The sequence below is a fragment of the Mastigoproctus giganteus genome, chromosome 1 (genome assembly GCF_048544385.1).
Source record: "Mastigoproctus giganteus isolate SK-2022 chromosome 1, ASM4854438v1, whole genome shotgun sequence".
NCBI classification, from domain to species: Eukaryota; Metazoa; Arthropoda; class Arachnida; order Uropygi; family Thelyphonidae; genus Mastigoproctus; species Mastigoproctus giganteus.
This window is the reverse complement of record NC_143575.1, coordinates 215,548,105-215,575,219: the sequence shown is the minus strand read 5'-3', so window position 1 is coordinate 215,575,219 and position 27,115 is coordinate 215,548,105. Positions and strand designations below refer to the sequence as shown.

The 27,115-nt window shown below is 36.9% G+C and overlaps 1 protein-coding gene across 1 annotated transcript in view; it reads left to right on the top strand.

Annotated features, from left to right (window-relative positions):
- Window positions 1-23,849, top strand: part of LOC150091516 (pleckstrin homology domain-containing family J member 1-like) — a 38,273-nt gene extending 14,424 nt beyond the window's left edge. Inside the window, exon 2 of the mRNA XM_090368720.1 lies at window positions 23,022-23,849. Within this exon, the coding sequence (XP_090224846.1) occupies window positions 23,046-23,849 (804 nt within the window). The 5' untranslated portion in view covers window positions 23,022-23,045. The remainder of the gene's footprint in view (window positions 1-23,021) is intronic.
- The last annotated feature ends 3,266 nt before the right edge of the window (window positions 23,850-27,115 follow it).

Below are 27,115 nucleotides of genomic sequence, written 5' to 3'. Positions count from 1 at the left end.
ATAGGGAAGGCACCTTGGGTGGACAGGATCTATCCATTTATATTATGGGTTTGTTAAAGGGAGGTCTTGCATGACCAATTTGTTTGGATACTATGATGTGGTCACAAAAGAATTGAATGCCAAACTCTTAGCCATAATTATGAGAGCGTCTTTGGACTCAGGGGAGGTCCCCATGGACTTGAGATGGTGTGCAAATGTATCATGAATTCACAAAGGGGGTTCAAAAGGTGACACAAGTAACTATAGACCTGTTAGTTTAACTTGTGTTCCTGGTAAAATAATGAAATCACTGGTTAAAGAAGCATTGCAGGATCATCTAGACAAGACTGCAGTAACAGTTAAGACACAGCATGGGTTTGTTAAAGGGAGGTCTTGCATGACCAATTTGTTTGGATACTATGATGTGGTCACAAAAGAATTGAATGCCAAAAATAATTTTATATCATATACTTGGATTTCAGGAAAGCTTTTGATACTGTTGCACATGGAAGACTGCTGTACAAATTGGAGAGGTATGGCATTAAGGGTAAGTTGCTACAATGGATAAAGGGATGGTTGAGTGAGAGACAACAGAGAGTGGTAATCAATGGACACTGCTCTTCGTGGATAAATGTTATTAGTGGAGTTCCCCAGGGTTCGGTGTTGGGCCCATTGTTGTTTTGTATATTTATCAATGATATTGATTGTTTGTTTGTTTGTTATTTGGTTTTTAGGAGCATTAGCAACTAAGGCCATATTGCTCAGGGGATATGTGGTGGTTATTCCCTGACCTTTCCGCATAATCCATATTTGGTGGTCACTGGCTCGAACCCCAGTCTAATCAAGAAGCGTGTGCTACACACTGCTGCTCCTGCCCACCTGGCTACAGAGGCGCCTATTATATTGATGAAGGTATATCAGGTTTAATGTCAAAGTTTGCAGATGATACAAAGGTTGGCAGGGTTGTTAAAGACAGTATATTACTCCAACTGGATATAGATAAGTTGGGCAAATGGGCAAAAGTGGCAACTGAAGTTTAATATTAACAAATGCAAAGTACTGCATATGGGTAGCAATAACCAAAGAGAAATGTACCAACTGTGTTGTACTACACTCAAGGAAGTGGAAAGTGAAAAAGAACTGGGAATAATTGTGCAGTCAAATATGAAGTTCACTGAGCAGTGCAGACGGGCTGCCAGGGCAGGTCATGGAGTCTTGTCAGTGATATATAGGAATTTTGCTAGCAGGGACAGAGAGGTGATTATCCCGTTATACAAGGCAATGGTAAGGCCACACCTAGAGTACTGTGTACAGGTCTGGAGGCCTCATTTTAGGAAGGATGTAGAGTTGCTAGAAGAGTACAAAGAAGGGCAACAAGGTTGGTGAAGGGAACAAAGGGGTTCTCTTACCAAGAAAGGCTTAAGTTCTGCTAATTGCAGCACCTGGAGAGTAGGCACGTGCGAGATGATCTGATTGAGGTGTATAAGGCCTTGGATGGGTTGAGCAAGCTGAATGCTGATGGGATTCCTCCTCTTGCTCAAATTAATAACCTGAGGGGGGGCATAGTTTCAAATTGAGGAAAGACAGTTGTAGAATAGATGTACAGAAATTTGCCTTTAGCCAGCAGGTAGTTGATTGGTGGAACAGACATCCATCTTTTGTCGAAGTTGATAACTAAATAAATTTAAGGCTGAGCTGGACAGGCATTTGGAATGCATGGAGGGGTGAAATGGTAGGGTTTTTTTTTTTTTGGCTGGTGCTGCATAAGCTTGCTTTCTTGCATCGTATGCCTATGCTAATGCTATTTATTTGTTCTCTGGTGACCCACAGCAGAGTCTGAAGTTCCAGATACCTTGGTTTCCAGACTTCTGCATGTTCCAATAGAAGCAGTGCAATAATCATTTTTACCTCTGTCTGTGGCTGCTATTCATCTGTTAGTCTGTGTATTTTCCCCCCACCCAAGCTAGCAGTTTTTGAACCCACATAACACTGCTTTTATAGCATAAGTGAATAATCTTGCACCCCTTCTCTTTAAGTGTATCCTATAACTGTAAAAACAGCCTCTCCTGTTAACAAGGCTGACCACGCTGAGAAAAATTCTACTTCAGTGAGCCTTGCACAGTCTCTGCAGGGCAGAATTGATTGACAGTTACTCTCAACATGTACTTCCTCTTATCGTGTCTGGGCAGGATTGCAGGCACTTTCAAATTTAACCTTAACTTGTGACTTTTTCACAGCACTGCCATGTGTCCATTAAATAAGTCCACAGAATTCCTACTCTTAATGTCATTAATGCCACAGTGTACAACAGTATCACCTTTCATGCTCTTACTTTTGATGCAGTCTTGCACAGATGGAAAAGAGTGTGTGAAAGAACAGAAACTTTGGGAGCTACACACACACACACACACACACACACAGTGATCACTGAATTATGACCACTCCATCAGAGGTGTATTGCTAAAAAAATAGTATCGGAACGCTCGTCGATTAACTACAAATAGTTACCTACACTTTTTTTCATTTGCAAAAATAAATAAGTCAAAGATTAGAATATTTGTTCAGTATTTATTTGTAACTATTAAATAAAAATTTCAATAGTAAAAAACAAAAAATTTTTAAAAATCAAAAAAGAAAAAAACGAAAACAAAAACTCCAAAATAATATAAAAAATATTGTTCAAAAGAATCATGGAAATTCCCATACAGGATCGATTACATATTCTTGTGTGACTGCCCTTTTTGTTTGTTGGTCAACAGTAGAACGATGAGACTGCAACCTAGTTCGGACATAAAAATTTGGATTCCATAATTCTAATGGTGGACCGTGTAGTTTACAACAAACATGTAGAAAAAGTACCGGAACGTTGTTCCAGTGCATTCCAGCCCGAATACACCACTGCACCCCATCCCTGACTGACTATTCCACATAGTTTGCAGTGTAGAAAGCCTTACCTTCATATGCTAGAGCATTGGTGATTTGTATCTGGTCATGCAAGTCAAAGTGACATAATAGCAGTTATGATGTGTAGTGAAGACATTACAGAGTTTAAAACTGGCATGGTTGTGGGAGCTTGTGCATCATGTGCTTCTGTATCAGAAATGGCACATCTTGTCGGTTGCTCAGGGCCGACTGTGGTTAAGGTATACAAAGAATGGTGTTGAATGGGTCAAACCACAACCTGCCGAGAGAACTGTAAAGCATTATGCAAGGTAGATGTTTGGTGTGAAGGGCGCAGCACGTTGTACAGGCTCAATGACAAGTCGTTGTGTGACAGTTGATATTGCAATACAGTATGGGGAATGCAAGAACAATATCCCAAATGACAATACACTGCAAACTCATGTATGGGGTTCCACAGCAGACAACCCAAAAGACACCCCCCTCTCCTCATCAAATCACTATTGATGGCAAAAGCTGTGGTGCTAACACATTATATTGGGCACTGGAGGACTGGAAACAAGTGTGCTGGTTGGATGAGTCAATACTTGTTGCAACATGCCGATGGACGTCTTTGTGTGTGGCACAAGCAACACAATTCCATGGACTCGTCGTGCCTGGTGCCCACTACCCAGGCAGGTAGCAGTGGTTGCTTAATATGGTGCATGTTTTGCTGGCAAGAACTAGGAACTCTAGTGTATTTACTGGGGAAGTGCACCCTGCCATGTTGCATTTTTTTCCCAGATAGAAATGGAATCTACCGAGATGATAATGCACTATGTCATCAGGGTCGCACTATGCATGAGTGGTTCAAGGAACACAGTGAAGATTCACCCATCTCAATTGGCCCCTCCAAATTTGCCTATCCTCAATCCAATTGAGATGTTTAAAATTGAGTTTTAAAAACTGTATATATATATATATATATATACACATACTTATATATACACTTATATTTGAATAATGTTTGAAATAATTGAAAACTGAATCTTACATAAAAAAGGGGTAAAGCATACATCAGAGGCAGCAAAAAGCATTTTCTTCTACATGACGCTTGAAATATAAACTTAAGTAAGAATAATGATAAAAAATAAATAAAAATGCCAGCAGCATGGCAAGACAGAAGAGTGAAAATTGTGAAATTATTCATAACGATCAAACCAACAGGGAGGGAAGAGAATAAAATTATTGCAGCAGAAACTCTCAAAGATAATTTAAGTCTAAATACAAAGATAATAAAATATAATCAATTAAATTTTGAATAGCCAATTAAATGAAATTTAACGGCACCCCCTCTGACGGGCACCAGGTCCAAATTTATGTGAAATATCACAAGCAGAGATGTGAACAACTACAATAAAATAAAATAAAAGAAAATAAAACAAAAAGACTGACCATTATGCCCCATCTCAACAGAGGACCACAAGGCCAATAATGGTCAGGGAATCGCATTTCGATCGCTAGCCAAATTGCCGCAAAGGCGAATCGATCGAAAGATCCGTCCACCATCCGATCAGTGGTGTGGCTTTGCATTTGAGTGCTTGTATCTGTCCTACTTTTAATTTTCGCTGCATCAGGACCACCGCTATTGAAGTCCTCTGCATTGGCAGTTCGATCTGGGGATCAGATGGTGGACTGATCTTTCGATCGATTCACCTTTGCGGCGATTTGGCTAGCGATCAAAATGCAGTGATTCCCTGACCATTATTGGCCTTGTGGTCCTCTGTTAAGATGGGGCATAATGGTCAGTCTATTTTTGTTTTATTTTGTTTTATTTTATTGTAGTTGTTCACATCTCTGCTCGTGATATTTCACATAAATCACAGAAATTTAACGGTGCCCCCTCTGACGGCGCCCGTCAGAGGGGGCACCATTAAATTTCATTTAATTGGCTATTCAAAATTTAATTGATTATATTTTATTATCTTTGTATTTAGCCTTCTAAATTATCTTCGAGAGTTTCTGCTGCAATAATTTTATTCTCTTCCCTCCCTGTTGGTTTGATCATTATGTATAATTTCACAATTTTCGCTCTTCTGTCTTGCCATGCTGCTGGCATTTTTATTTATTTTTTATCATTATTCTTAAGTTTATATATATATATATATATATATATGGGTGTACAGTGATCACATGGGTATTAATGACTTCGCTGTCAGTGTTACTTTTCTTCCAAACAGCTGTTCACTCTGTACAAATCACAAATCCACCCTACCATGGAATATTGTTCCCACATCTGGGGCGGTGCCCCCAAAATCTCTCTCAGGTTTCTAGATTCCATTCAGAAGAGGGCAGTTAGGTTAATACAGATACTTCCATGGGCACTGTTCTTCTGAATTGACTTCTATAATTCTTGCTCTCTCTTTCAAAACAGTCTGAACACATGCCACCACCAGCCAACATCCATTTACTGTCCAACTTCAAACTCACAGAACCAACTTTTCATCTTCCTCATTTATTCATTCAGCTGCCGTTTTCTGGAACAACCTTCCTTCATACATATTTCCTGAAAATTAGTCTACAGAAGTTCAAATCTAATGTCAACAAATATCTTCTTTCGTCTTCTCAACCTCCAACCCAAGCATGGTACTAAGTACTATAGGTTCTAATACCTCTCATGTTTGGGGTTTTCATAAAAAAAAAAAACTTATAAAGCATAAATGAAATGATGACTTGATCAAATATAAAATATCTCAACAAAAAACAAAAACTTTAATAAAAAAAAAAAAAAAGTGAGCTAAGTTCTTTTTCAAGCCTTGCAAAAACCTCCGCCATGAAAAGGTTCGAAATCAGTGATGCAAAGTTCATCATAACCTCAGCCATGAAAAACATCGAAATGAAAAAGTTATGCCGAGTTTGTTATTGGCTAACCAGATTAAAAGTTTGTCATACACTTGGTGGATTCACCACCTTAAGAACTTGGAATGAACTGCAATTTAAATGTTGAATCTGCTAAGTATGACAAATGTTTAATCTTGTGATTAAGGTCACATTAGTATATATACATATTTTTCTAAATATTTACTCTACTTTTACTAAAATTATGGTTTCAACTGGAAAAACTATGCATAACAATGTCAGAGGATGTCATGATGGATGAGAAAATAGCCACTGACAATTCACCCATGAGTTACAGCCTTTTTCCTTGTTCTCACTGTTGTGTGTGTTGAAAGTTATCTAGTCAGCAGTGATACTTTTTTGTGCTAGATGCAATACATATGATGACCTTAAATTACAACTCTGTGTACTGTTAGTCGAGATTGAGTCTCGAAAAACAAGTTGATGCCCTAGAGAAAATTTGAACCCTGGGCAGAGGGGGGGGGGGATGACAGAGATCCAAATGTCTGATTCTATATCGAGTGATGCCCTCAAGTTGCTCCAGTACTAAATTTTTCAGTGCAGAATGCATTGGTTCTTCAGGAGGTAATCTTGCTGGGGGATTAAACTGTAAAGGAAACCAAAAATATATTTTGTAATAAAGACATATAACAGAACCAGAGTATATCTGCCAGGTGCAAATAGATGATGTGACTAGCCAGTTATCAGTTTTTTTAAGGGTAATAAAGAGCGTATGGTGATCCATGTGGGTACTAATGACTTAAAACATAAATGAACTGATGATTTGGTCAAGAAATATTAAGATCATGCTATAAAAATGCCACAAGAATGGACAATGTCCTTGTGTCTGCAGTTCAGCTCAGATATGATAAGAGAATATATGATGAAAGCCTTGTGGATTAACTCTAGACTTGGTGGACTGTTCAGTGCAAGGGCTATGGTGAAAATTATTCTTAGTGTGACCTGCCCTAGTTTTGTAAAGATGGAATTCATTTGAACAGAGGAGGTGCAAGAGTTTTTGCTAGTGTCATTGAACTTAACAGGTCAAAGAAACTAATAATTTGGGGAGTGTATTAGGGGACCATTGGAATGATTCAGGTTAGTGACATAGGCCAAAATCACACTTGCGCCTTCCCTGTACATACCTCTTTATCAAATAGATGTGTGTAATTACCATATGCACAGAAAGAAAGTCCATAAATGCTGATATAATAAGACTAATGGAGACGTGGTGCCATCTGAAGAAAGGGGATGAAGAATTTAATTATGGTGAGTATAGCATTCAGGAGGAAGTGTTGAATGGAAAGGGAATCATGCTTCTTATCAAAAGTTCTCTGAATGCAATCAGAGAACTTTTGATAAGAAGCATGATTCCATAATTTCTCATTGACATAAAGGGTTTTTCTTCTGTAAATATGAATGCAAAGTAACTGTTGAGTTCATCTGTAACATCAGCTGGGGTATCTAATACTATCTCATGTCCATTACGTAAGGGTTCAATGTGATTTTTCCTTCTCTTCTTTGCATTTATATATGTGAAGAATTCCTTATCCCCACACGTTTCTCTCTTTACCAGCAATTTCTCATAATCTGCCTTTGCCAGCCTAACTTTTTCTGTGGCACTGTTACAGATAAATTTGTAGCTGTTATTGGCTTTAGTACTTTTTATTGTTCTGTAACTTTTCCATGCCATCTTTTTCTGCTCAAGTAATCTATCTGGCAACTTCATTATTCATCCAACTTGGAATCCTCCTCATGGAGTATTTTTTTTAATGGTATATATGTATTCAATCCTTCTGTGATTAATATTTTAAAGGTATACCATTATTCAATTGTATTCACTCTCTGTGAGATATCTACCCAGTTAATACAGGCCATGTAGCACCTTAAGCTGTCATAATTTCCTTTACGTACTCCATAATCACTTCCCATCACTTGTTCCTGTACTGTCAGCCCTATTATGCCATCTGGTTCGTGGGTTACAATCAAGTCTAGAATATTCTTTTCCCTGACATGTTAATACAAATAACAGTCATCTAGTTGATTTTCAAATTTTGCCTCCCCCATGTAGAGTTTCCTTCCCCTTTGCTCCAATCAATTAGAGATAAATTAGAATCATTCATAATAAGACATTCACGCTTACTTGGCCATTCTATTTGCGTGTAGAGGCTTTCATCATAATTCACAATCACCTGACCTGTAGATTACACCCACTCTCATACCTTTGCTTCCAACTATCTTACACCATACAGGTTTTATACTAGCATGCAAAATGTCTGAATCTGGGAAAGCTTTCATTGCACTCAGGCATGCTTTTGATAAGAAGTATGAACCCATCACCCCCTTCTATATTCCTTATCCTTCCTAAATACATTGTATATGCCATACTGAAACTCATCCCATATTTAACAGTGCAGGAACCAATAGCAAGTAGTGATCACAGTGTTATGAAATGGGCAGTGTCCAAAGAGATTTCTGTGGTCAAGGAAAAAAGGGAGGGCTTCAATTTCAAGAGATGGGACTATAATGGATTGAGGTATTTCTTGGTTTCTGTTAACTGGAGAAACAACTAAGCTGTTGTATATGAGTTCACTTTTGGAAGTATTTAAGAGATTTATACTGGAAGTTACTAAACTTCAAGGGTAAATCTCTTGACTTCTGCACTGGGAAAAATGCACATATGCATTTGTTCCAGTGTAGAAGTTTAGCAAAAGAAAGATGCCCAAATGAGTGACCAGCAAGGTTAAGGATTTAATTGAACTAAAGAAAAACATGTGGGACAATTACAGGCTATTGAGACATATTGATTTATATGAGTATTATAAGAATGTGCAATACCACTGCTGATGGTATAAGACATGTGAAAACTGAGCACAACAAATCACTAGCAGAGAGAGCTGAAAATGGAGATAGAGTTCTTTTCATATGTGAGTACAAAAAGAAAGTGAGAGTGAGTCAGATAGGTCCCTAACCTGATCAAATTGTTGAAGTCATAGAAAGCCAACAGAAGTGGTAGACAAGTGCAGTGACAAGGAGTTAGGCTGCTGTAAATTTAGTGATATATCAATCATGGAGAAGAGTATATGGAGAAAAATTACTGAAGCTGAGTGAAGATATTTATCCTGTTATAGTTTCTGAAGTGATTTTTCGTATGGTTTTTGTATATAAATTGGGCTTGAGAACCTGTCAGGTGTCCTGCCACTGTTTTTGCAATTTTTTTGACTTTTTTTAAATAATGGCATGATTAGCATTAGTACTGGCACATGACGCAAGAAAGCAAGCTTATACAGCATCAACCTAAAAAAAACCCCTTCATATTTCACCTATCCATTCACTCCAAAAGTTTGTCAGTTCTTCCTTGAATTTATTTAAGCTGTTAACTTCCACAATGACAGATGAAAGTTTGTTCCAGCAATCAACCACTCACTGGCTAAAGGCAAAAATATATTGGCATGATACTGGACAAGTGTCGATTCTGTGTTTGTTTAAAGTTTAACTTTACTGTTTTTCCCCTCTTCCACTAGATCAATAAACATCTACCGGCTTACCAATTGTATTTGTAAGATTTGTTTTCACCTTAGGATTTTTTTTAAAAAGGTGATAACACAAAACTTGTATTCTCTCAAAAATGGCTGCGACTACAGGAAGTAGTTTCAAATTTTATGCATTGTAAAGGCAGAAATTTTGAAATTAATATTTAAATAAGCCTGAAATTGGAAGTAACTAATGGTATTGAATATACATAATGGGTTTTTTTTTTTAATAATATTTATATAGATCACAGGTCTGGAGGCCACACTTAAAGAAAGATAAAGAACTATGGAGAGTTCAGTGAAGGGCAACTCGATTGGTAAAGGGTGCTATTGATGTCTGTATGAAGAATGGCTTAGAAAGTGCAGACCACAGGCAACTAAATATCTTGGGGGGACATAATAGAAGTGTATAAAGCCCGGAAAGGGACTGGTAAAATGAACAAAGGAGATATTTTCACTGCCAAAAGAGAGAAAAATGAGGAGGAACAAATACAAAATTTTGAGGAGTAATAGATGGCTGCATCTCATTCAGGGAGGCAATTTGTTTTAGATTATTGGAGTGAATTGCCCTGCGACGGTGGTTGAGATTGAGAGTTTTTTTTTTTTTTAATATATATATGAAAACATCTATGGCGGCATCTACTACAATTTCAGACTGAAGTAAAACCAATTGGTAATGAAATTTTCTTACGGAAATGACATCACTTCCTATTAGGTGGCTGTTAGATTTTAAATGATGCAAATGATGTCACTTCCTAAATGGCGCTAACGATGCTAACTCAGTCACTAACATTGATTCAGTATAGTAAGTAGCGGCCATGAGAATAAAATGTTGCAACGTTCATACTAAGAGAGGGAAATGACCTCACTTCCTAAATGACGCTAACTCAGTCACTGATGTAAGAAGCGTGTAGTAATATTATGCAGGATAAAAGTTTCAAATCCACTGAAGAAGCCTCTCCTGTCGACAAAAGAACAAGTTCAAAAACATAGAGAACGAAAAAAAAATGCAGTTTAATAACATCTGCTTCTCAAGATTTTGATCAACATCCACCTAAGTAGTGTAAGTAGTAAGTAGTAGGCGGAAGCATAAAACGTTACATGGTTCACAACTTCGGTGGCTGTTAGATTAAACCGTTGAAAAATTTTAAACAGTTTTGATTCATGAATGCAACAATGAGACAATCACTTCAACAAACAACAATCGCTTCTTGCAGTAGTTTTTGGTTATGGCATCATACTATTTTACAAATGGATTTTGCTAACTATTAAATTGTAAAAATACCAAATCTGATTTCAGTTAACAAACAATGAGTATTTCGAAGGTAGCCAAAACTCCAGCTGAGCAAAATCAAGAGAAGTATGCAAGAATAAAAGTTTCAAAGCCTCTGAAAAAGCCTCCCATGTTGACAAAAGAACGAGTTCAAAAACATAGAGAATGATAAAAAAAAAAAAAAAAATAGAGTTTAATAAAATCTGCTTCTCGAGATTTTGATCAACATCAACCTTCTACATCGACTTCTTATCAAGAAGCTGGACCTCGACATCACAAAATTATATTCAAGAACGTCCTGAAGATTTCGATCCAGAAGATTTTACTTCAATGAATTACCTGAGAATCTTTCAATTGATTCCTGATCTGGCTGGACAGAGTATACTGAAACAACCAGCTTTGATTGCATCATCCAAAAAGAAAAAAAATCATATTTCAGCTCAGTCGCCTGTTGTAGATCCTTCACAGGTTTCAACAGTAGTTGAGCATGAAATCATTCACAAGAACATGACCATAACTCCTGTAAAGGATTTGAACGACAATTTCTGAAAAATACATTTGGAGCTGTTTGTGGTATCTGTGATTGACTCCAGGAAGTTATGGATTAGAATTTCTTTAGAATTTTCTAGCAGATGTAACGATTATGAAGGCTCATAATACTTGTCAAGCATCTCTCAAAACTGATTCCATTTCAACATTTTCGAAGAGCAGCTGTTTTGTTTATCCTGCTATTCCACCTCATCTGCCTCGATTGGATTTAGTGACCGAGCGGCTCATTTCTCCTCATACAATTCATGCAAATTAGAAGACTAATACATGGTTTCAGCCAATGTGGAATTTTGGGCCAAATTATAAATGTTCCTATAAATGTTAATTCGATGGTTGATCATTTTCCTCGGAGTATAGATGACAATTATTGTGTTAACGTTCGTATCAAACATAAGAAAATTCTCAAATCAAGTATTTAATGGTCTTGGTTCGTAAATGAGATGTAAGGGTTTGTTTAAAGTATCTACTTGGAATTCCTTTGTCGTCTGTATAATATAGAGATTTACGAAGCATTCTTCGATGAAGGTATGGAACATGATAATGCTCCTACACGTGATGAAATAAGTGAAGCTATACGTATTGAAGACAGTTTAGTCTCTCAACAACGAACTCTTTTTATGGAGTGATGACAAATATTTACGAATAGCTCCTGGTGAACAAAATGTTCCAGCATCTCCATAGCCAGGTGGGCGGGAGCAGCAGTGCGTAGCACACGCTTCTTGATTAGACCGAGGTTCGAGCCCGTGACCACCAAATACGGAGGATGCGGAAAGGTCAGGGAATGACCACCGCATATCCCCAGAGCAATATGGCCTTAGTTGCTAATGCTCCTAAAAAACCAAATAACAATGAAGTGTTCCGCAAAATTTACTTTTTGACGAACATACCAAAGAATTGTCCTTTCCTAGCATTTACCTTTGCCAGTACAGATATTTTACAGGTAATTTAAAAATTACACAATTTATGATGGCATTGAGTGAACTTTGTTGTTCAAATCAGCGTGGAAATAATGAGACTAAGAACATGAGATTCGTTAACAGTTGCTTTTAACTCTTGATTTTTAAGGAGTCCTTATGTGCTGTAATGTAATAACTAGATCGTATATATAGCTTAGCTTAATTTTCAGAGGTGAGTGCTGAAAATTAAGCTAAGCTATATATACAATCCAGTTGCTTTTAAATATGTCAGAAAAGACACTAAGTTCACCAAAGAACAAATCCAATCTCGAAAATACACTAATAAGTGCACTGAAAACAATTTAGCATTTTTGAAATCGATTCCTAATTCATCTTGTTACTGGATATCATCATTCTTCTCTTTCTGTTTGCGATGATCAGACAATTGGGTAAATAAATTCTCAAAAAATAAATGCTTTAAAGTGTTAAACATGTTCGGATTCTTTTCATACTAAACCCTTTTAACCGTGTACAAGCTAAGGATGTTTTCACATAAAATAAAATATCTTTCATGCGTACAGGGTACACACGCTGCTCTTTTTTAGAAATGGGAATGGAATGCAAGAGATTTTTTTTTTTTTTTTTTTTAGATTCAGGAAAAACCTGCATCGTTGAGATTTTTTAGATTCAGAAAAATCCTACCTTGCATCGTTTAGCTGTTCTGTGCATCCATTGTAACATTAACTCCAGCATTAGTTCAGAAGGTGGGGGAAAGTAGTAGTAGAAATGGCAAATGATGCAAAAAAGCAAGCTTACAGAGCATCAGCCAAAAAAATCCTATACAGTTCACCCATCTGTACACTCCAAGAATTTGTCTAGTTCTTCCTTGAATTTATTCAACCCATCCACTTCCCAACAACAGATTGAAGCCTGTTCCAACAATCAACCACCAATGGCTGAAGTCAAACTTCTGCACATCTATTCTGCAACCCCAGGGGCTCACATCTGGTGAGTATGGGCTTGGCACACCCAGGGTCCTGAGCTGGATATCATCATTCTTCTCTTTTTTGGTGATTCCTCTCTCTCTCTCTCTCTCTCACAGGGTAACTCGGGAATTTTTTTTTTTTTGGCTGGTGCAGCATAAGCCTCGACTCCCTTGCACCATATGGCTAATAATAAAATAATAATAACAACCATCCTTCCTCAACTCGAATTTATGTCCGCTCCTGTGTGTAGTCTCAGCAAGTGGAAGAATACCATTAACATTCAGCTTACTCAATCCTTCAAGGTTTTAAACACTTCAATCAGGTCTTCCCAAACTGAAGCTTTTCTAGGTAAGAGCAACCTTTTGTTTCCGTCACCAGTCTGGTTGCCCTTCTCTGCACCCATTCCAGCAGATCTACATCCTTCCTAAAGTGAGCCCTCCAGACCTGTATACAGTACTCATGCGGCCTAATCATGGCCCTATACAAGGGGATAATCACCTCCTTATCCCTGCTAGCAAATATTCTGTATATCATTGACAAAACCCCATGAGCTGCCCTAGCAACATGTCTACACTGCTCAGAGAATTTCATGTTTGAATACACAGTTAAACTGCACAATTATCCCAGTTCTCTTTCATTCTCCACTACCCCTGGGTGTAGTACCACACAGTTGATAAGTTACTCTTGGGTTACACTTACCGATATGCAGTACCTTGCATTTGTCGATGTTAAACTTCAACTGCCATTTCTCAGCTCACTGACCCAATTTTCATAGATCTTCTTGCAGTAGCTCACTCCGATGACTGTCATTAACCACTCTGCCAAACTTTGTATCATCTGCAAACTTAGACATTAAACCCGATATACCTTCATCAGTATCATTGATAAATATTGAAAACAACAATGGGGACTAATAACATTAGTCCATGAAGAGCAGTGTCCATTGATAACCACTGTCTTCTTCCACTGAACCAGCGTTTCCCAAACTGGGATCTGCTGATCCCTGGGGGTCCGTAGACCAGTTCCAGGGGATCCGCGAAACTTTCAGAAGGTATCAAGTAATATGTGTTTATTTTCTTTAAAAAATATATATTGATAGAATCGCAACGAATTTCGTTATAGAACATTACATATTTTCGATACGATTAGTATATATAATTGTATACATATTTCAAATTATTCGTTCTGTGTATAGCAAATTGATGGTAAGTTGTTATATATTTGTATAAAAATAAGAATAAAGTTGAGTTGTTTCAACACAAAACTGAATTTTCTTTTCAGAAAACCCAGTCACACACACACACGAATCCACAAACACGTTTTGATTTTTGAAGGGGCCCGTAAATCTCAGTAGCTTGGGAACCACTGCATTGAACCATCCCTTTATTCATAGCAGTAACTTGCCATATTGCTTCAGTTTGTATAGCAGTGTTTTATGTGGAATAGTATCAAAAGCCTTCCTGAAATCCAACTGTATGGTGTAAAAATAATTTTTTGCATCCAGTTCCTTGGTCACTGCATCATAGTAACTTATTAGATTGGTTAGAAAAGATCGCCCTTTAACAAATTCATTCTGTGATTATAGCATAATTGCATTCCAGTTATTCCATTAATATCCCTGGAATAGCCATTAGCTAATAGTTCTGTAATTACTCATGTCACCTTTGGATCCCCCTTTTTGAAGGATACATTCGCACATCTTCAGTCCATAGGAACTTTCAGTGAATTCATGGATGCTATCATAATTATGGCTAATGGTTTGCTTACCTCCTTTGCTGCCACCCTTAATATAATTGGATAGATTCTATCCACCCCAGGTGCCTTTATTATGTCCATCTTCAACAATTTCTCCTCCACTTTCCTTTCAGTTATCACAAACTCATTTAGCTCCTTGTTAAAGTTTGATGAACTTCTGCCATCCCCTTCCTTAAAGAATTCCTCATATGTGAATGTAGATGCAAAAGACCTATTCAGTTTTTTCGCTACCTGAGTAGGGTCATCAACAGTTAACAAACCCATCCATATCACCCAATAATTTATATGCATCCCATGCAATTTTCTTCTCTGCCACATGTCTTGATAGTTCATCTGACATCCATTTAGGTCTAAGCCTTGAACAGTATTCCTTCTTTGGTATGAAAAGGCTATGGCTTCTTTGATTACTTCCCATTTAGAATTTGCTGTTGGTAGCACCAACAGTTGGTCTCACTGCCCAATATTTAAAAACTGTCTGAGGTACCTATAGTCACCCTCACGAAAACAAAAGCCTTTCTCTTTACCCTTGAGAGTAGTTATGTCTTTAAATAAATTCCACATTAGTACACTGTGATTGCTGCCACCCAGTGAGTCTTTTACCTGCAGATTCTTAATGTATGAAGAATTGCTGCTGATAACCAGATCAAGAGTACTGCTTCCTCTTGTTGCCTCTCTAACATGCTGCTGTAGGAAACAGTCATCCAAGAAGTCCACAAATGTCATGCTGGTGTGTATGTGACTAATCCACAAGTTGTAGTCACCATGGAAAGTTAAAATCCCCCATTATGAGACATTGATATGCTGGCCCACTCTATTTCTGTGTATACCTGTTTGGTATACTCATCACAGTCATTAGGCCTATAACACACTCTTACTCTTAATTTTGTTTTCCCAGTGCTTATATCACACCAGACTGACTGATCTGATTGAGGTGTATAAGGCCTTGAATGGGTTGAGCACGCTGAATTCTGATGGGATCCTTCCACTTGTTCAGATTACAAACCTAAGGGGGCATAAATTCAAATTAAGAAAGGACAGATGTAGAATAGATATGCGGAAATTTACCTTTAGCCAGTGGGTGGTTAATTGCTTGGACAAACTTCCATCTGTCGTTGTGGAAGTTGATAGGTTGAATAAATTTAAGGAGGAACTGGACAGGCATTTGGAGGGAATGGTGCGATTTTTTTTTTTTTTTGGCTGATGCTGCATAAGCTCATAGACTTGCTTTCTTGCATCTACTACTACATTGCACTCGTCACTCATGTCAACTGGATGCACTACCTTAGATTTAACATGCTCCTTAACTAAGAGCATAACTACTTCACCTGTCCTGTCCTGTCTGTCCTTGTTCCAAATGGATCAGTTGATTCCTCTAGAAAATGATCACAGCAATATCTTGCTTAGCACGGCTTCAAACAGCACGGGTTTCACTATAACACTGTTTTCAATTAAGTTTAAGTCGGTTTCACATAACACGGAACAGTTTTGGTACCAATTATCAGTGCCATGCGGGGTATTGCTGTACTTATTTCTGATATAAGTAATAAAATATTTCTGGCACTGCTAATGGTTATTTCCCATTTGTGTTCTATAAATTCTATAGTTTTTGCTCTCCAAATTTTTAGAAGCTTAGGATCTTCTGGTTGAACTTAACAAGTTTCATAATATTTCCTTTCCACAAAACTGTGAACACTGAAGGTAGCATTTTCTTTCACTGTAATAAACAGAGTCAAGAAAGCAATTTATCCACCCAACATCTTTTTTATGGCTTCAATTATAATTTTTTTTGTGTAATAATGTTAAGGATCCACTGTAAGCTAGATTGGATCAAACATCATCAGTTTGATGTTCTGTTGGGTATGCACAATGCCTTTTAATAACTGATTCCCTGACCTGAAAAATGTTGTCAAGATATATCAGTGTGCTGATTATACACCCTATATTATATTCATCATCCAAGCCTGCTTTAGTTGCATTCACCAATGCTATCAGCTGAGCAATTGAGTCTTGCACACAGCACTGACACATTTGGTCCGATGTCAATAACAAAAAAGTTTTTTTAGTTGAAAAATGCCACAACTTCTCAAATGCCTGTAACTTTGGTCCTGCAATTTTTATCCAGTTTCTTCTTTTTGCTATCACATGGACTTGAAACATTCCATTCACAGTACAGTCGGTCCTCGTATAACACGTGTTTACATTACACGAATTCGATCATACACGATTTATAAATAGGGTAACGTTATCTTATATAACACGAACCGAATTCGCTTATTAGCATTAGCATTAGTAGAGGCATATGATGCAAGAAAGCAAGCTTATTCAGCATCAGCCAAAAAAAAAAACAACCACTACTCCCATTTCACCCCTCCGTTCGTTCGAAATACCTGTCCAGCTGAGCCTTAAATTTATTTAGGCTATCAACTTCAACAACAAGCGATGGGAGTCTATTCCACAAACCAACTGCCCGCTGGCTAAAGGCAAATTTCCGCACATCTATCCGACATCCGTCCTTCCTCAATTTGAATTTATGCCCTCTCAGGTGATTATTCTGAGCAAGAGGAAGAATCCCATCAGCATTGAGCATGCTCAAGCCATTCAAAGCCTTATACACCTCTATCAGATCACCTCGCCGATGCCTAGTCTCCAGGCTCTGTAATTTGCAAAACTTAAGCCTTTCTTCGTAAGAGCAACCCTTTGTTCCATTCACTAATCTTGTCGCCCTTCTCTGTACTCGTTCGAGCAGCTCTACATCCTTCTTGAAATGAGGCCTCCAGACCTGTATACAGTACTCAAGGTGTGGCCTGACCAATGCCTTATACAAGGGAATAATCACATCCTTATCCCTGCTAGAAAAATTCCTGTATATCATTGACAAGACACCATGAGCTACTCTTGCAGCTCGTCTGCACTGCTCAGAGAACTTCATATCTGCCTGCACAATTACCCCCAGGTCCTTTTCATTCTCTACCACTGTCAGCGTAGTACCACAGAGTTGATACATTGATCTGGGGTTACTGTTTCCCATATGTAGTACTTTACATTTGTCAATGTTAAACTTCATTTGCCACCTCTCAGCCCATCTGCTCAACCTTTCCAGATCCTGTTGCAGCAGCGTAGTATCAGTAAGATACTATGATATCAGTTGTTAAGGACACTGATATCATAGTATCAGTGTCCTTAACAACCCTGCCAACCTTGGTATCGTCTGCAAACGTGGACATTAAGCCTGATACACCATCATCAATATCATTTATAAATACAGAAAACAACAATGGACCCAACACTGAACCCTGAGGAACTCCACTAATAACATTAGTCCACATTGAGCAGTGTCCATTGATTACCACTCTCTGTCACTCAACCATCCCTTTATCCATAGCAGCAATTTGCCTCCAATGCCACACTTCTCCAATTTGTGCAACAGTCTTCCATGCGCAACAGTATCAAAAGCCTTTCTAAGATCCAAATATATAATATCAAAGTTATTCCCTGCATCCAGTTCTTTTGTGACTACATCATAGTATCCAATCAGATTGGTCAGACAAGACCTGCCCTTAACAAAACCATGCTGTGTCTGAGCTATAACTGAATTCTTGTCCAGATGATCCTGCAGTGCTTCTTTAACCAGTGCCTCCATTAATTTTCCTGGAACCGAAGTTAAACTAACAGGTCTATAATTACTTGTCAGCCTTTGATCCTCCTTTGTGAATTGGGGTTACATTTGCACATCTCCAGTCCATGGGTACCTCCCCTGAGTCCAAAGAAGCTCTCATAATTATGGCTAGGGGTTTGCTTACTTCCTTTGCTGCCTCCTTTAATATAACTGGATAGATCCCATCCACCCCTGGTGCCTTTTTTATGTTTATCCTCAGCAATTTCTCCTCCACTTTCCTCTCAGTTATTAGAAAATAATCTAGCTCACTGCCAATGTTTACTTCACCTACGACATTCCCCTTCCTGAATAACTCCTCATGTGTGAATGTAGATGCAAAATACTCATTTAGATTGTTAGCCACCTGAGCAGGATCCTCAACTGTTGAACCATCAACATCCAGTGGACCAATCTGATTCATCCCTTTCCTTCTTGAGTTTAAATAGGTAAAGAACTCTTTTCTGTTTTTCTTTGCGTCCTTTGCCAAGGATTTCTCATAATCTGCCTTTGCCTGCCTAATCTCCTTTGTGACTTGGTTACAGACCAACTTATATCTATCATAGGCTTCCATGTCACCCATTAATTTGTATGTATCCCATGCATTTTTCTTCTCTGCCATATGTCTCATTAGTTCATGTGACAACCATTTAGGCCTGAACCTTGAACAATATTTCTTGGTTGGTATGTAAAGCCTGGTAGCTTCCAAGATTAGTTCCTTGAATGCTTCCCATTTTGAATTTGCTGTTGGTAACATCATCAGTTGGTCCCACTGTATAGAATTTAAATACTGTCTCAGACCATCATAGTCGCCTTTACGAAAGCAATAACCCTTCCCTTTACCCCTGATGGTAGTTACCTCCTTGAGTAAATCCCACTTCAGCACACTGTGATCACTGCCACGTAGTGGTTCCTGTATCTGCAGATTCTTAATGCATGAAGAATCACTACTGATAATCAGATCAAGAGTATTACTCCCTCTAGTTGCCTCCCGAACATGCTGGTGTAGAAAACAATCATCCAATAAATCCACAAAAGCCTTGCTAGTGTGTGAGTGACCAACCCACAAATTCCAGTCAATATCTGGGAAATTAAAATCCCCCATTATAAGACTCTCTGATTTACTGGCCCATTCTATTTCCCTGTACAGTATCTTATTATACTCATCAGAGTCATTAGGCCTATAGCACACTCCTACTCTCAATTTTGATTTACCTATGTTTATGTCACACCAAACTGACTCGACACTGCCCTGTCCATCAATGTCGACTGGCTTCACTTCCTTTGTGTTTACAAGAAATGGCAGTCGAACGCGGAATCACCCCAACTGAACGCAACACGGGTGGCACGCAGTGCGTGTTCTACCGTGCCGGCTGCATCCGTCTCTTAAGGAGATCACGTGACGATAGGCGGAGTCAACACCCGTCAATCACGGCTGTATCGCTAGCAGTCTGGAAGGGGCACCCGTTTCTGAATCTCTGCCTGTGCTTTAGTAAAATGTGGGGTGTTAATAGTGTATCTCGGCCTTTACTGTGTTGTTTATTCAGTTGCTATACGCGTGCAGCTTTGTTTATGTGTATTAAGCGTGCCTCCTCGTTTTGTAATTGTGCTTTATTCCCTAAAAATGAGTAAAATACTTAAAAGGTGTGAAAAGGAAGCGTCCTGGCGAAGACACTGCAGATTCAGAGAGAGAAAAAAAAAAAAAGCAATATCGATAAACAGAGGCGGACTGGGTCAAAAATTCTTACCCGGGAAAATTTATAGTGGCCTCATACTACGGTTTATGGCCAAAATCACACCGGTCTCCGGTCCACCGGGATTTCCCGGGTAAGGCTTATGGCCAGTACGCCTCTATCGATAGAGAAAAAATATGAAATTGTGAAACGCTTTGAGCGAAATGAAAGACCATGTGATATTGCACATGCTACAGACTTAAATGAGCAAGGCCGAGAATTACAAAGAATGCGGAGAAAATAAAAACAACTTTCATAGCTTGAACAACTCAAAGTGTAATTAAAATCCATTAGATTAAGACACAAGAATTGGAAGAGATGGAACGGCTGTCATCTGTTTGGATAGAAAATCAAACAAAAAACAAGTTTGCTTACGATAGAAGCAAAAGCATTAGCAATATTTTATTACGTAATAGTCGTAATAAAATACGTAAGCATTATATTACGACTTACGTATTATAATTTATACTTACGTATTATAAAATACGTAATAAAATAAAATAAAATACTTACGTATTATAAAATACGTAAGTATTTTATTACGACTATTTTATTTAATATAATAATTTTTTTACGAATAAAATACGTATTTTATTCTTAAAAAATACGTTTTTAGTATTAAAAAATACTTTATTATATTATAATAAAAAATATATTATATTTTTATTACGTATTTTAATCGTTATAAAATACGTAAGTATTTTATAACGATTAAAATTACCCGATTATTTATTGTGTTTGGTAATGTTTTGGTTCCAAGTGTGTGTTCAATCTTGGGTGGTCGGCACCTAACCCCACTTTTCCCATAGGGCCTGTTGTTTATATTGCACGATTTTGCATTGCATGAGGGTTTCTAGGAACACAACTATCGTGCTATACGAGGACAGACTGTATACCAAATCTTTACTCCTAAATAATTTATTTTTCTGTAAGAATTACCATACCATCCACATCACTGCATACTTTTAATTTCACAGTAACAAGTATTTTGTAAGGATGTGCCTCTTCGTAAAGGTTCTTGAAATTGTTGTTGGATACAGGAATAGCTCCTTGGTACTCATTGTTCCATGTTTAGCACCCATGTTGATAAAAAATTAAGCTGTTTAAAAAAAAAAACCTCTCCATGCACTTTACAGGGCATTTTGGTAGCTGGCTCAAAATAAAGAAAAATGTTTCTACAAACTTATGACTAGAAATGTTTACTTGCTAGTAAATGGCATATAAAGTTTTATTATCTCTTTTCAAGGAAGTACAGAAGTTTTCAGAATGAGGCGGCACTTGATGCACGTGTTGAATTTAAATCTAATTTTATTGAATTATCCTTGCAAGGAACAAACTGTGTTTAGTACTGTCAGTTACCAAAAAGTTTTTTTAAAAGCCTGTTTTGAACTCGCTGTATAACCCTTTTTTAGGTTTCTTTTGACTAAGGAGATCTGTTTAGCAGCAGTGTTGTTGTGGCCAGCATTGGAGAGTATTCACATGAAATGAATAATTACTAAAGAACATTTATTTCGTGAGTATCCAACCAATTGGATAAGACAACACCATTTTATAACTTTGCCGATGTGGTTTGCTGTTAACTTGTTCACCTTACTTTTTGAACTTTTCCTTCCAAATTGACAGAAGAAAAATTGAATGTGTTTGTTAAGCAACTTTCACCAGAGGTTGACTAATTCAGTCATAGTGAGAGGAAAGCACAAAATGTGTCTGCCGTCTCCAATCCAGATTAACTCAATCCTGAGTTGAAAAGGTTGTCGGAAAAGCCAGCAACAAAAGTGTTAAAAGATATTCTTCACCTTACGTTGACCCAGAGAAAGGCTTCGCGGTGAACCTGAAGCACAGTCTTAAAAAAAAAGCATACTAGGCAGATGGCTTTACTTTGCAAATATAATTCAGTAAAGCTAAAATTTAAATTCAACACATGGCTTAGGTGTTTCCTCATTCTGAAAACTTCTGTTGTTAATATTCGTTGAAAAGAACACACAGTAAACATTCAAGGACTGTATCTGTAGGTCACTTGTTTGGCACCCCTACACTGGGTAAAATTTTTATAGTGCAAATTCATTTACAAGTTTCAGTTAGTGCCTACAACTGTTAGTGTGTGTCATGACCTTGCCTTATTATATTGAAAAAAACCTAGTCACTGACAGAATGGAATGTAGATTGTTCATTGCAAATCTGTCAGTTGCTTCTGGATAAAAGAGTAAAACACCCAGGGTCCTGAGCTGGATATCATCAATCATCATTCTTCTATTTCTTGGCGATTCCCTTCTACTTCTCTCTCTCTCTCTCTCTCTCTCTCTCTCTCTCTCTCTCTCTCTCTCTCTCTCTCAGAGTAACTCGGGAATTTTTTTTTTTTTTTTTTTGGCTGGTTCAGCATAAGCCACAGGCTTCCTTGCACTGTATAGCTAATAATAATAATATGTGAACATAGAGTTGTAACATTATCCAAATTATAAGACTTATATAGTATACTTTAAATTTCACAAAGAGAGCCTACTCTGTTTATTTTCCCAAAGATGGAAGTTTTCATCTAGCCTAGATGATCCCACTGAACATGTTTTGACTACATGTGGTGCTTCATCAGTTTTATCAACCATACTGAGATCACCCCATATAATATTTTTTTGAGTAAAGTACATTAGGTTACATAAATAAACAAACATTTTTCCTTATTGTAAAGTAGGGAAACTCCATTTCAAAAAACTTTTTTTAAAAGTGTCAATTAAAGTATTTATGTTGTATATCTATACCATGCTTCTATTAAGAAAAATGCTTTGAGGTTGAAATTAACTTATGAACTATTAATTATAACTGGATGTTATAGAAATTTTGCTTTTATTTATATTAAAGTATTCATGCATATTTTACAATTTTTCTTTTATAGATTCTATATTTCTTCAGTAGCAACATGAAAATAAATGAAAAAAATTTGGCCAGCTTTGCCACCTCCAAAACTCCTGTAGACCGATGTGGATGGCTACTGAAGAAAGGTGAAGTAAACAAAAGTTTTCAGAAACGGTGGTTTGTGTTAAAGGGAAATTTGTTTTTCTACTTTGATAAAAAAGGTGATAAAGAACCATTAGGAGTGGTAATTTTGGAAGGTTGTACCATTGATTTAGCTGAGAATGAGGAACTCTTTGCATTCAAACTTGTTTTTCATGGAGCAGGAAATAGAACATATGTCCTTTGTGCAGACAGTCAGGAAAACATGGAAGGTTGGATGAAAGCACTTGCATGTGCAAGTTATGATTACATGAAGCTCATGGTGGCTGAACTTCAGAGAAAACTAGATGAAGTAACAGAGATGGAGAAACAAGCTAAATCTAATATTCCTACAAGGTTGCGGGCTAGTGGCCTTCCTGTGAACCGTTCTGACAGCTGCCTCTGGACACATACCAATTCACCCAATTTACCAAGGTTCAATCCATTTGACAAATTATTAAATGATGGAAACCTTCAGATTAACGATGAAAAGAAATCATCTCATACTTCAGCAACACCAGGAAATAGTATAACCCAGGTAGCTCAAAATAATATGCCCCACTTCGATGTTCATGATCCTGTTTCTAATACAAAATGTGGAAGGCAAAAGTTCTCATTTTTGGAATTGCATGAATATTATGGGAAGATTTTTCAGCGAGTGTTTGAAGAGCAAAAACAAAAAAGAGAAGAAAAGAATGCAGTGAATGGTTCACTTATAAATGTAGAATAATCTTAGTCTGATGGTATGTTAACAGATAAAATATTCCTTTCTTCATTCCTTTTGAATTTTTGTTTAGTGTAAAAGTTATAATTTATTTTTTAAACAGAGTTATGAGAGTTATGAAAATGGGAATTTTATTTTTGTATATTTAAATAGTGTCGTAATAATGGATATATATGATTATTGTAATACTAAAAAATACCCAAATGAGTGTAGTGCAATATGTTCTATGTATACTTATTTTCATGATATATATACTGTATATTTTAATGGGGTGTCGAAATGTGCATTATGAGTTTCTAATATTTATTTCATTATTGTGCCCTTCCGTCAATGATCACAGATAAAAATAAAAAATGAAACTTAAAAGAAATGTATTATTAGGACTTTTATGGATAATTAAACCAAATGCAGTTCTTTTTTTGAAAAAGAGAAGTAACTTGTATGAATGATAATTAGGGTCAGTGGGAACAAATATGAAACAATTCAAAAAGTGGGACCGGTGTGATACTTATTTTTTATTTTATTTTTTCATGTATATTTGGCTTCTGCTAAATAAAGAAATAAATTTTATGTAGGAAATTTCATTTCCTTTAAGGTCATCATCATCTATCATCGTTCCGCTATTCCACGGGTCGACGTATGAAGCCTCGCCACCATGCCCTGCCCATATACTTCTCTCCGTCGTTGATTTCACTTCAATTTCTTCCTCTCTTAATGACATCGGTCTTTATCATGTCCTGCCATCTTATTCTTGGTCTCCCCCGTGGTCTTTTGCCCCTTGATTGTAAATAAAACATTCTTCTTGGCAGATGCCTCTCGTTCATCCTCTTGACCTTTCAATCCTATTCTGGAGTTTTTAAACCTAAATTCTCTCCCTAATCACATCATTCCTGATTTTGTCATGTCTTGTCTTGTCTTTCCAGCTATGCTCCTCACAAATCTCATTTCTGCCCCCTGAATTCTGCTTTCATCCTTTTTCCTCATAGTCCAAGTTTCAAATGGATATGTCAGAATTGGTATGTAATAGGCCTGATATATAGCCTTCTTACACTTCAGTGGTGTGTTCCTGTTCCAGATCAGATCTCTTGTCTGCCCTATAGAAATTCTCACCCACTTGTATCCTTCTACTTATTTCTTCATCTGTTACTCCAGTCTTTATAATGGTGCTTCCTAGATACTTGAAGTTATTAATCATTTTTAGCTGTTTCCCTTCCATTGTAATGTATCCGTCAAGCTCGCCACTCCTCTTTAGAACCATTACTTCACTCTTCTCCTGACTGAAAACCAGTCCAAATTCATTGGCCATATTAGCCTATATATCAATTTGCCGTTGCACGTGTTCCCTGCGCTCTCCCCGTATGCAGAGGTCATCTGCGAAGAGCATCATTCCCCCCCCCCCCCTTTTTTTTTATTTTTTGAGTAAATTGATGAACCCAACCCAATACAACAATTTAAATTTAAATATTAAAATACCTATTTGAATTATGTTAGGGTTAATTTTATTATACCTCTGGCATTGTCAGAGGTATAATAAAATTCAGGTTTGAACTGCATCATATGTTATACTTTTTTTAATTGGAGAAGGATAACCATACAAAATCCATAAAGAATCTGGTTTGTTTTTTTTTTTGTGTTTTTTTTTTAATAAGAGGACTGAGGATATTATTTATTCTTATTCAATGTACAGAATGTTTCGTGATATGTGAATCATACCTGTAGGACTTGAAAATAATGAAAATAGTTCATATGTGACTGGTTCTTAATGGTTATGAATCTTTCAATGGTAAAAAATAAATAAGAATAAGGAAACATGTACCTAGTATGAGTGAACATAATTTCAAGTTATAATTTTAACATGTGATTAACTAGGCATGTGTCTGCTTTTTCTTATTTATTATTTTTACATTTGAAAACTCATAGCCATCTTTAGAATCAAACCCATGTTTATTTAGGTTGCTAACTTGTTTATCTCTGGAGAAAATTTAAAATTTTTTTGAATTTTTCTTGGCTTAAACCAATGGTTAATCTCTTTTATTGTAATTTCTTAAATTTTTAATGAAAAATTTGAATGCTAAAAATGCTAATGCCTACACATGTTAAACATGTCCAGCTTGTAAAACTTTGAAGCATGAAATGTCAAAATTGCTCATGCACACATTTTTCTGCCTATTATGTATATAAATAATAATAACTAAAATAATATAAAAATAGAACAGCATAATAATCACAAACCAGTAAAATTTTAAAATATAAAAAAGTGTAAAATTGCCAAAATTATTTTAAAACCTGAAAGGATTAATTTAGAATCCACTGTGAAGAGGCTAGCTGTAAAACCAAGAGTGGAATATCACAGTATTCAATGGCAAAACTAGACTGCTAATTAAATTGTGCAGGATCTGTAGCAGTACAAACACTCAGTGAAGGCTACCTTAGGATATGGTGGGGATGAAGTGGGATCAGAAGTAATGGCTATAAAACTCTATTAATATATTATTTAATATATAACATTATATGATTAAATCACACACACTAGATACTATTAGTTGCTCCCATTTTGAAGTTTATTTCAAATTTTGCATGCTGCTAAACATGCAAAATTAAAAATTATGTAGTTTACACATATGCTTATTTCTGCTTTTATATTATGTATATATATAAAAATTTTATATATAATACAGTAAAGTCTCTAAAATGCAGCATGTTTTACAAAAAAAAAATCAGCATTTTACAATTCAGAAATATTGAGACAACAATCTGGCATTCATATCAAAAATTCGTATCCCATTTTCACATAGCATTATTGTTTAAGAAAATAAGAAACAAGAGGTCCATCCACTAATCTTTGTGGGACAACACTTGCTCCTCCAGTTTACTCCTTTATGCCTTCACCTAACCCATAATCCACTGATGAATCGGCCCTTTTATCCTGACCTGCTCTAATTCATACAATAACCTGTTATGAGGAACTGTATCAAAAGCCATACCAAAATCCAGATATAATTTCAAAGTTGTTTCTTGCATCTAACTGTTTTATAGCCTCATCATGGTAATTGCCAGATTTGTCAGGCAAGACCCCCCCCCCCACACAAAACCATGCCAGGAGCCACTTAGGATACCATTCTTGTTGAGATGGTCTGTATTCCATCTTTAACCATAGACCTCATAATCTTAACAACCACAGAAGTCAAACGGGCCAGTCTATAACTGGCTATCACTTCTTTGACTCCTTGTGGATTGGAGAACATTGCCATTTCTCCAATCCAAGGAAATAA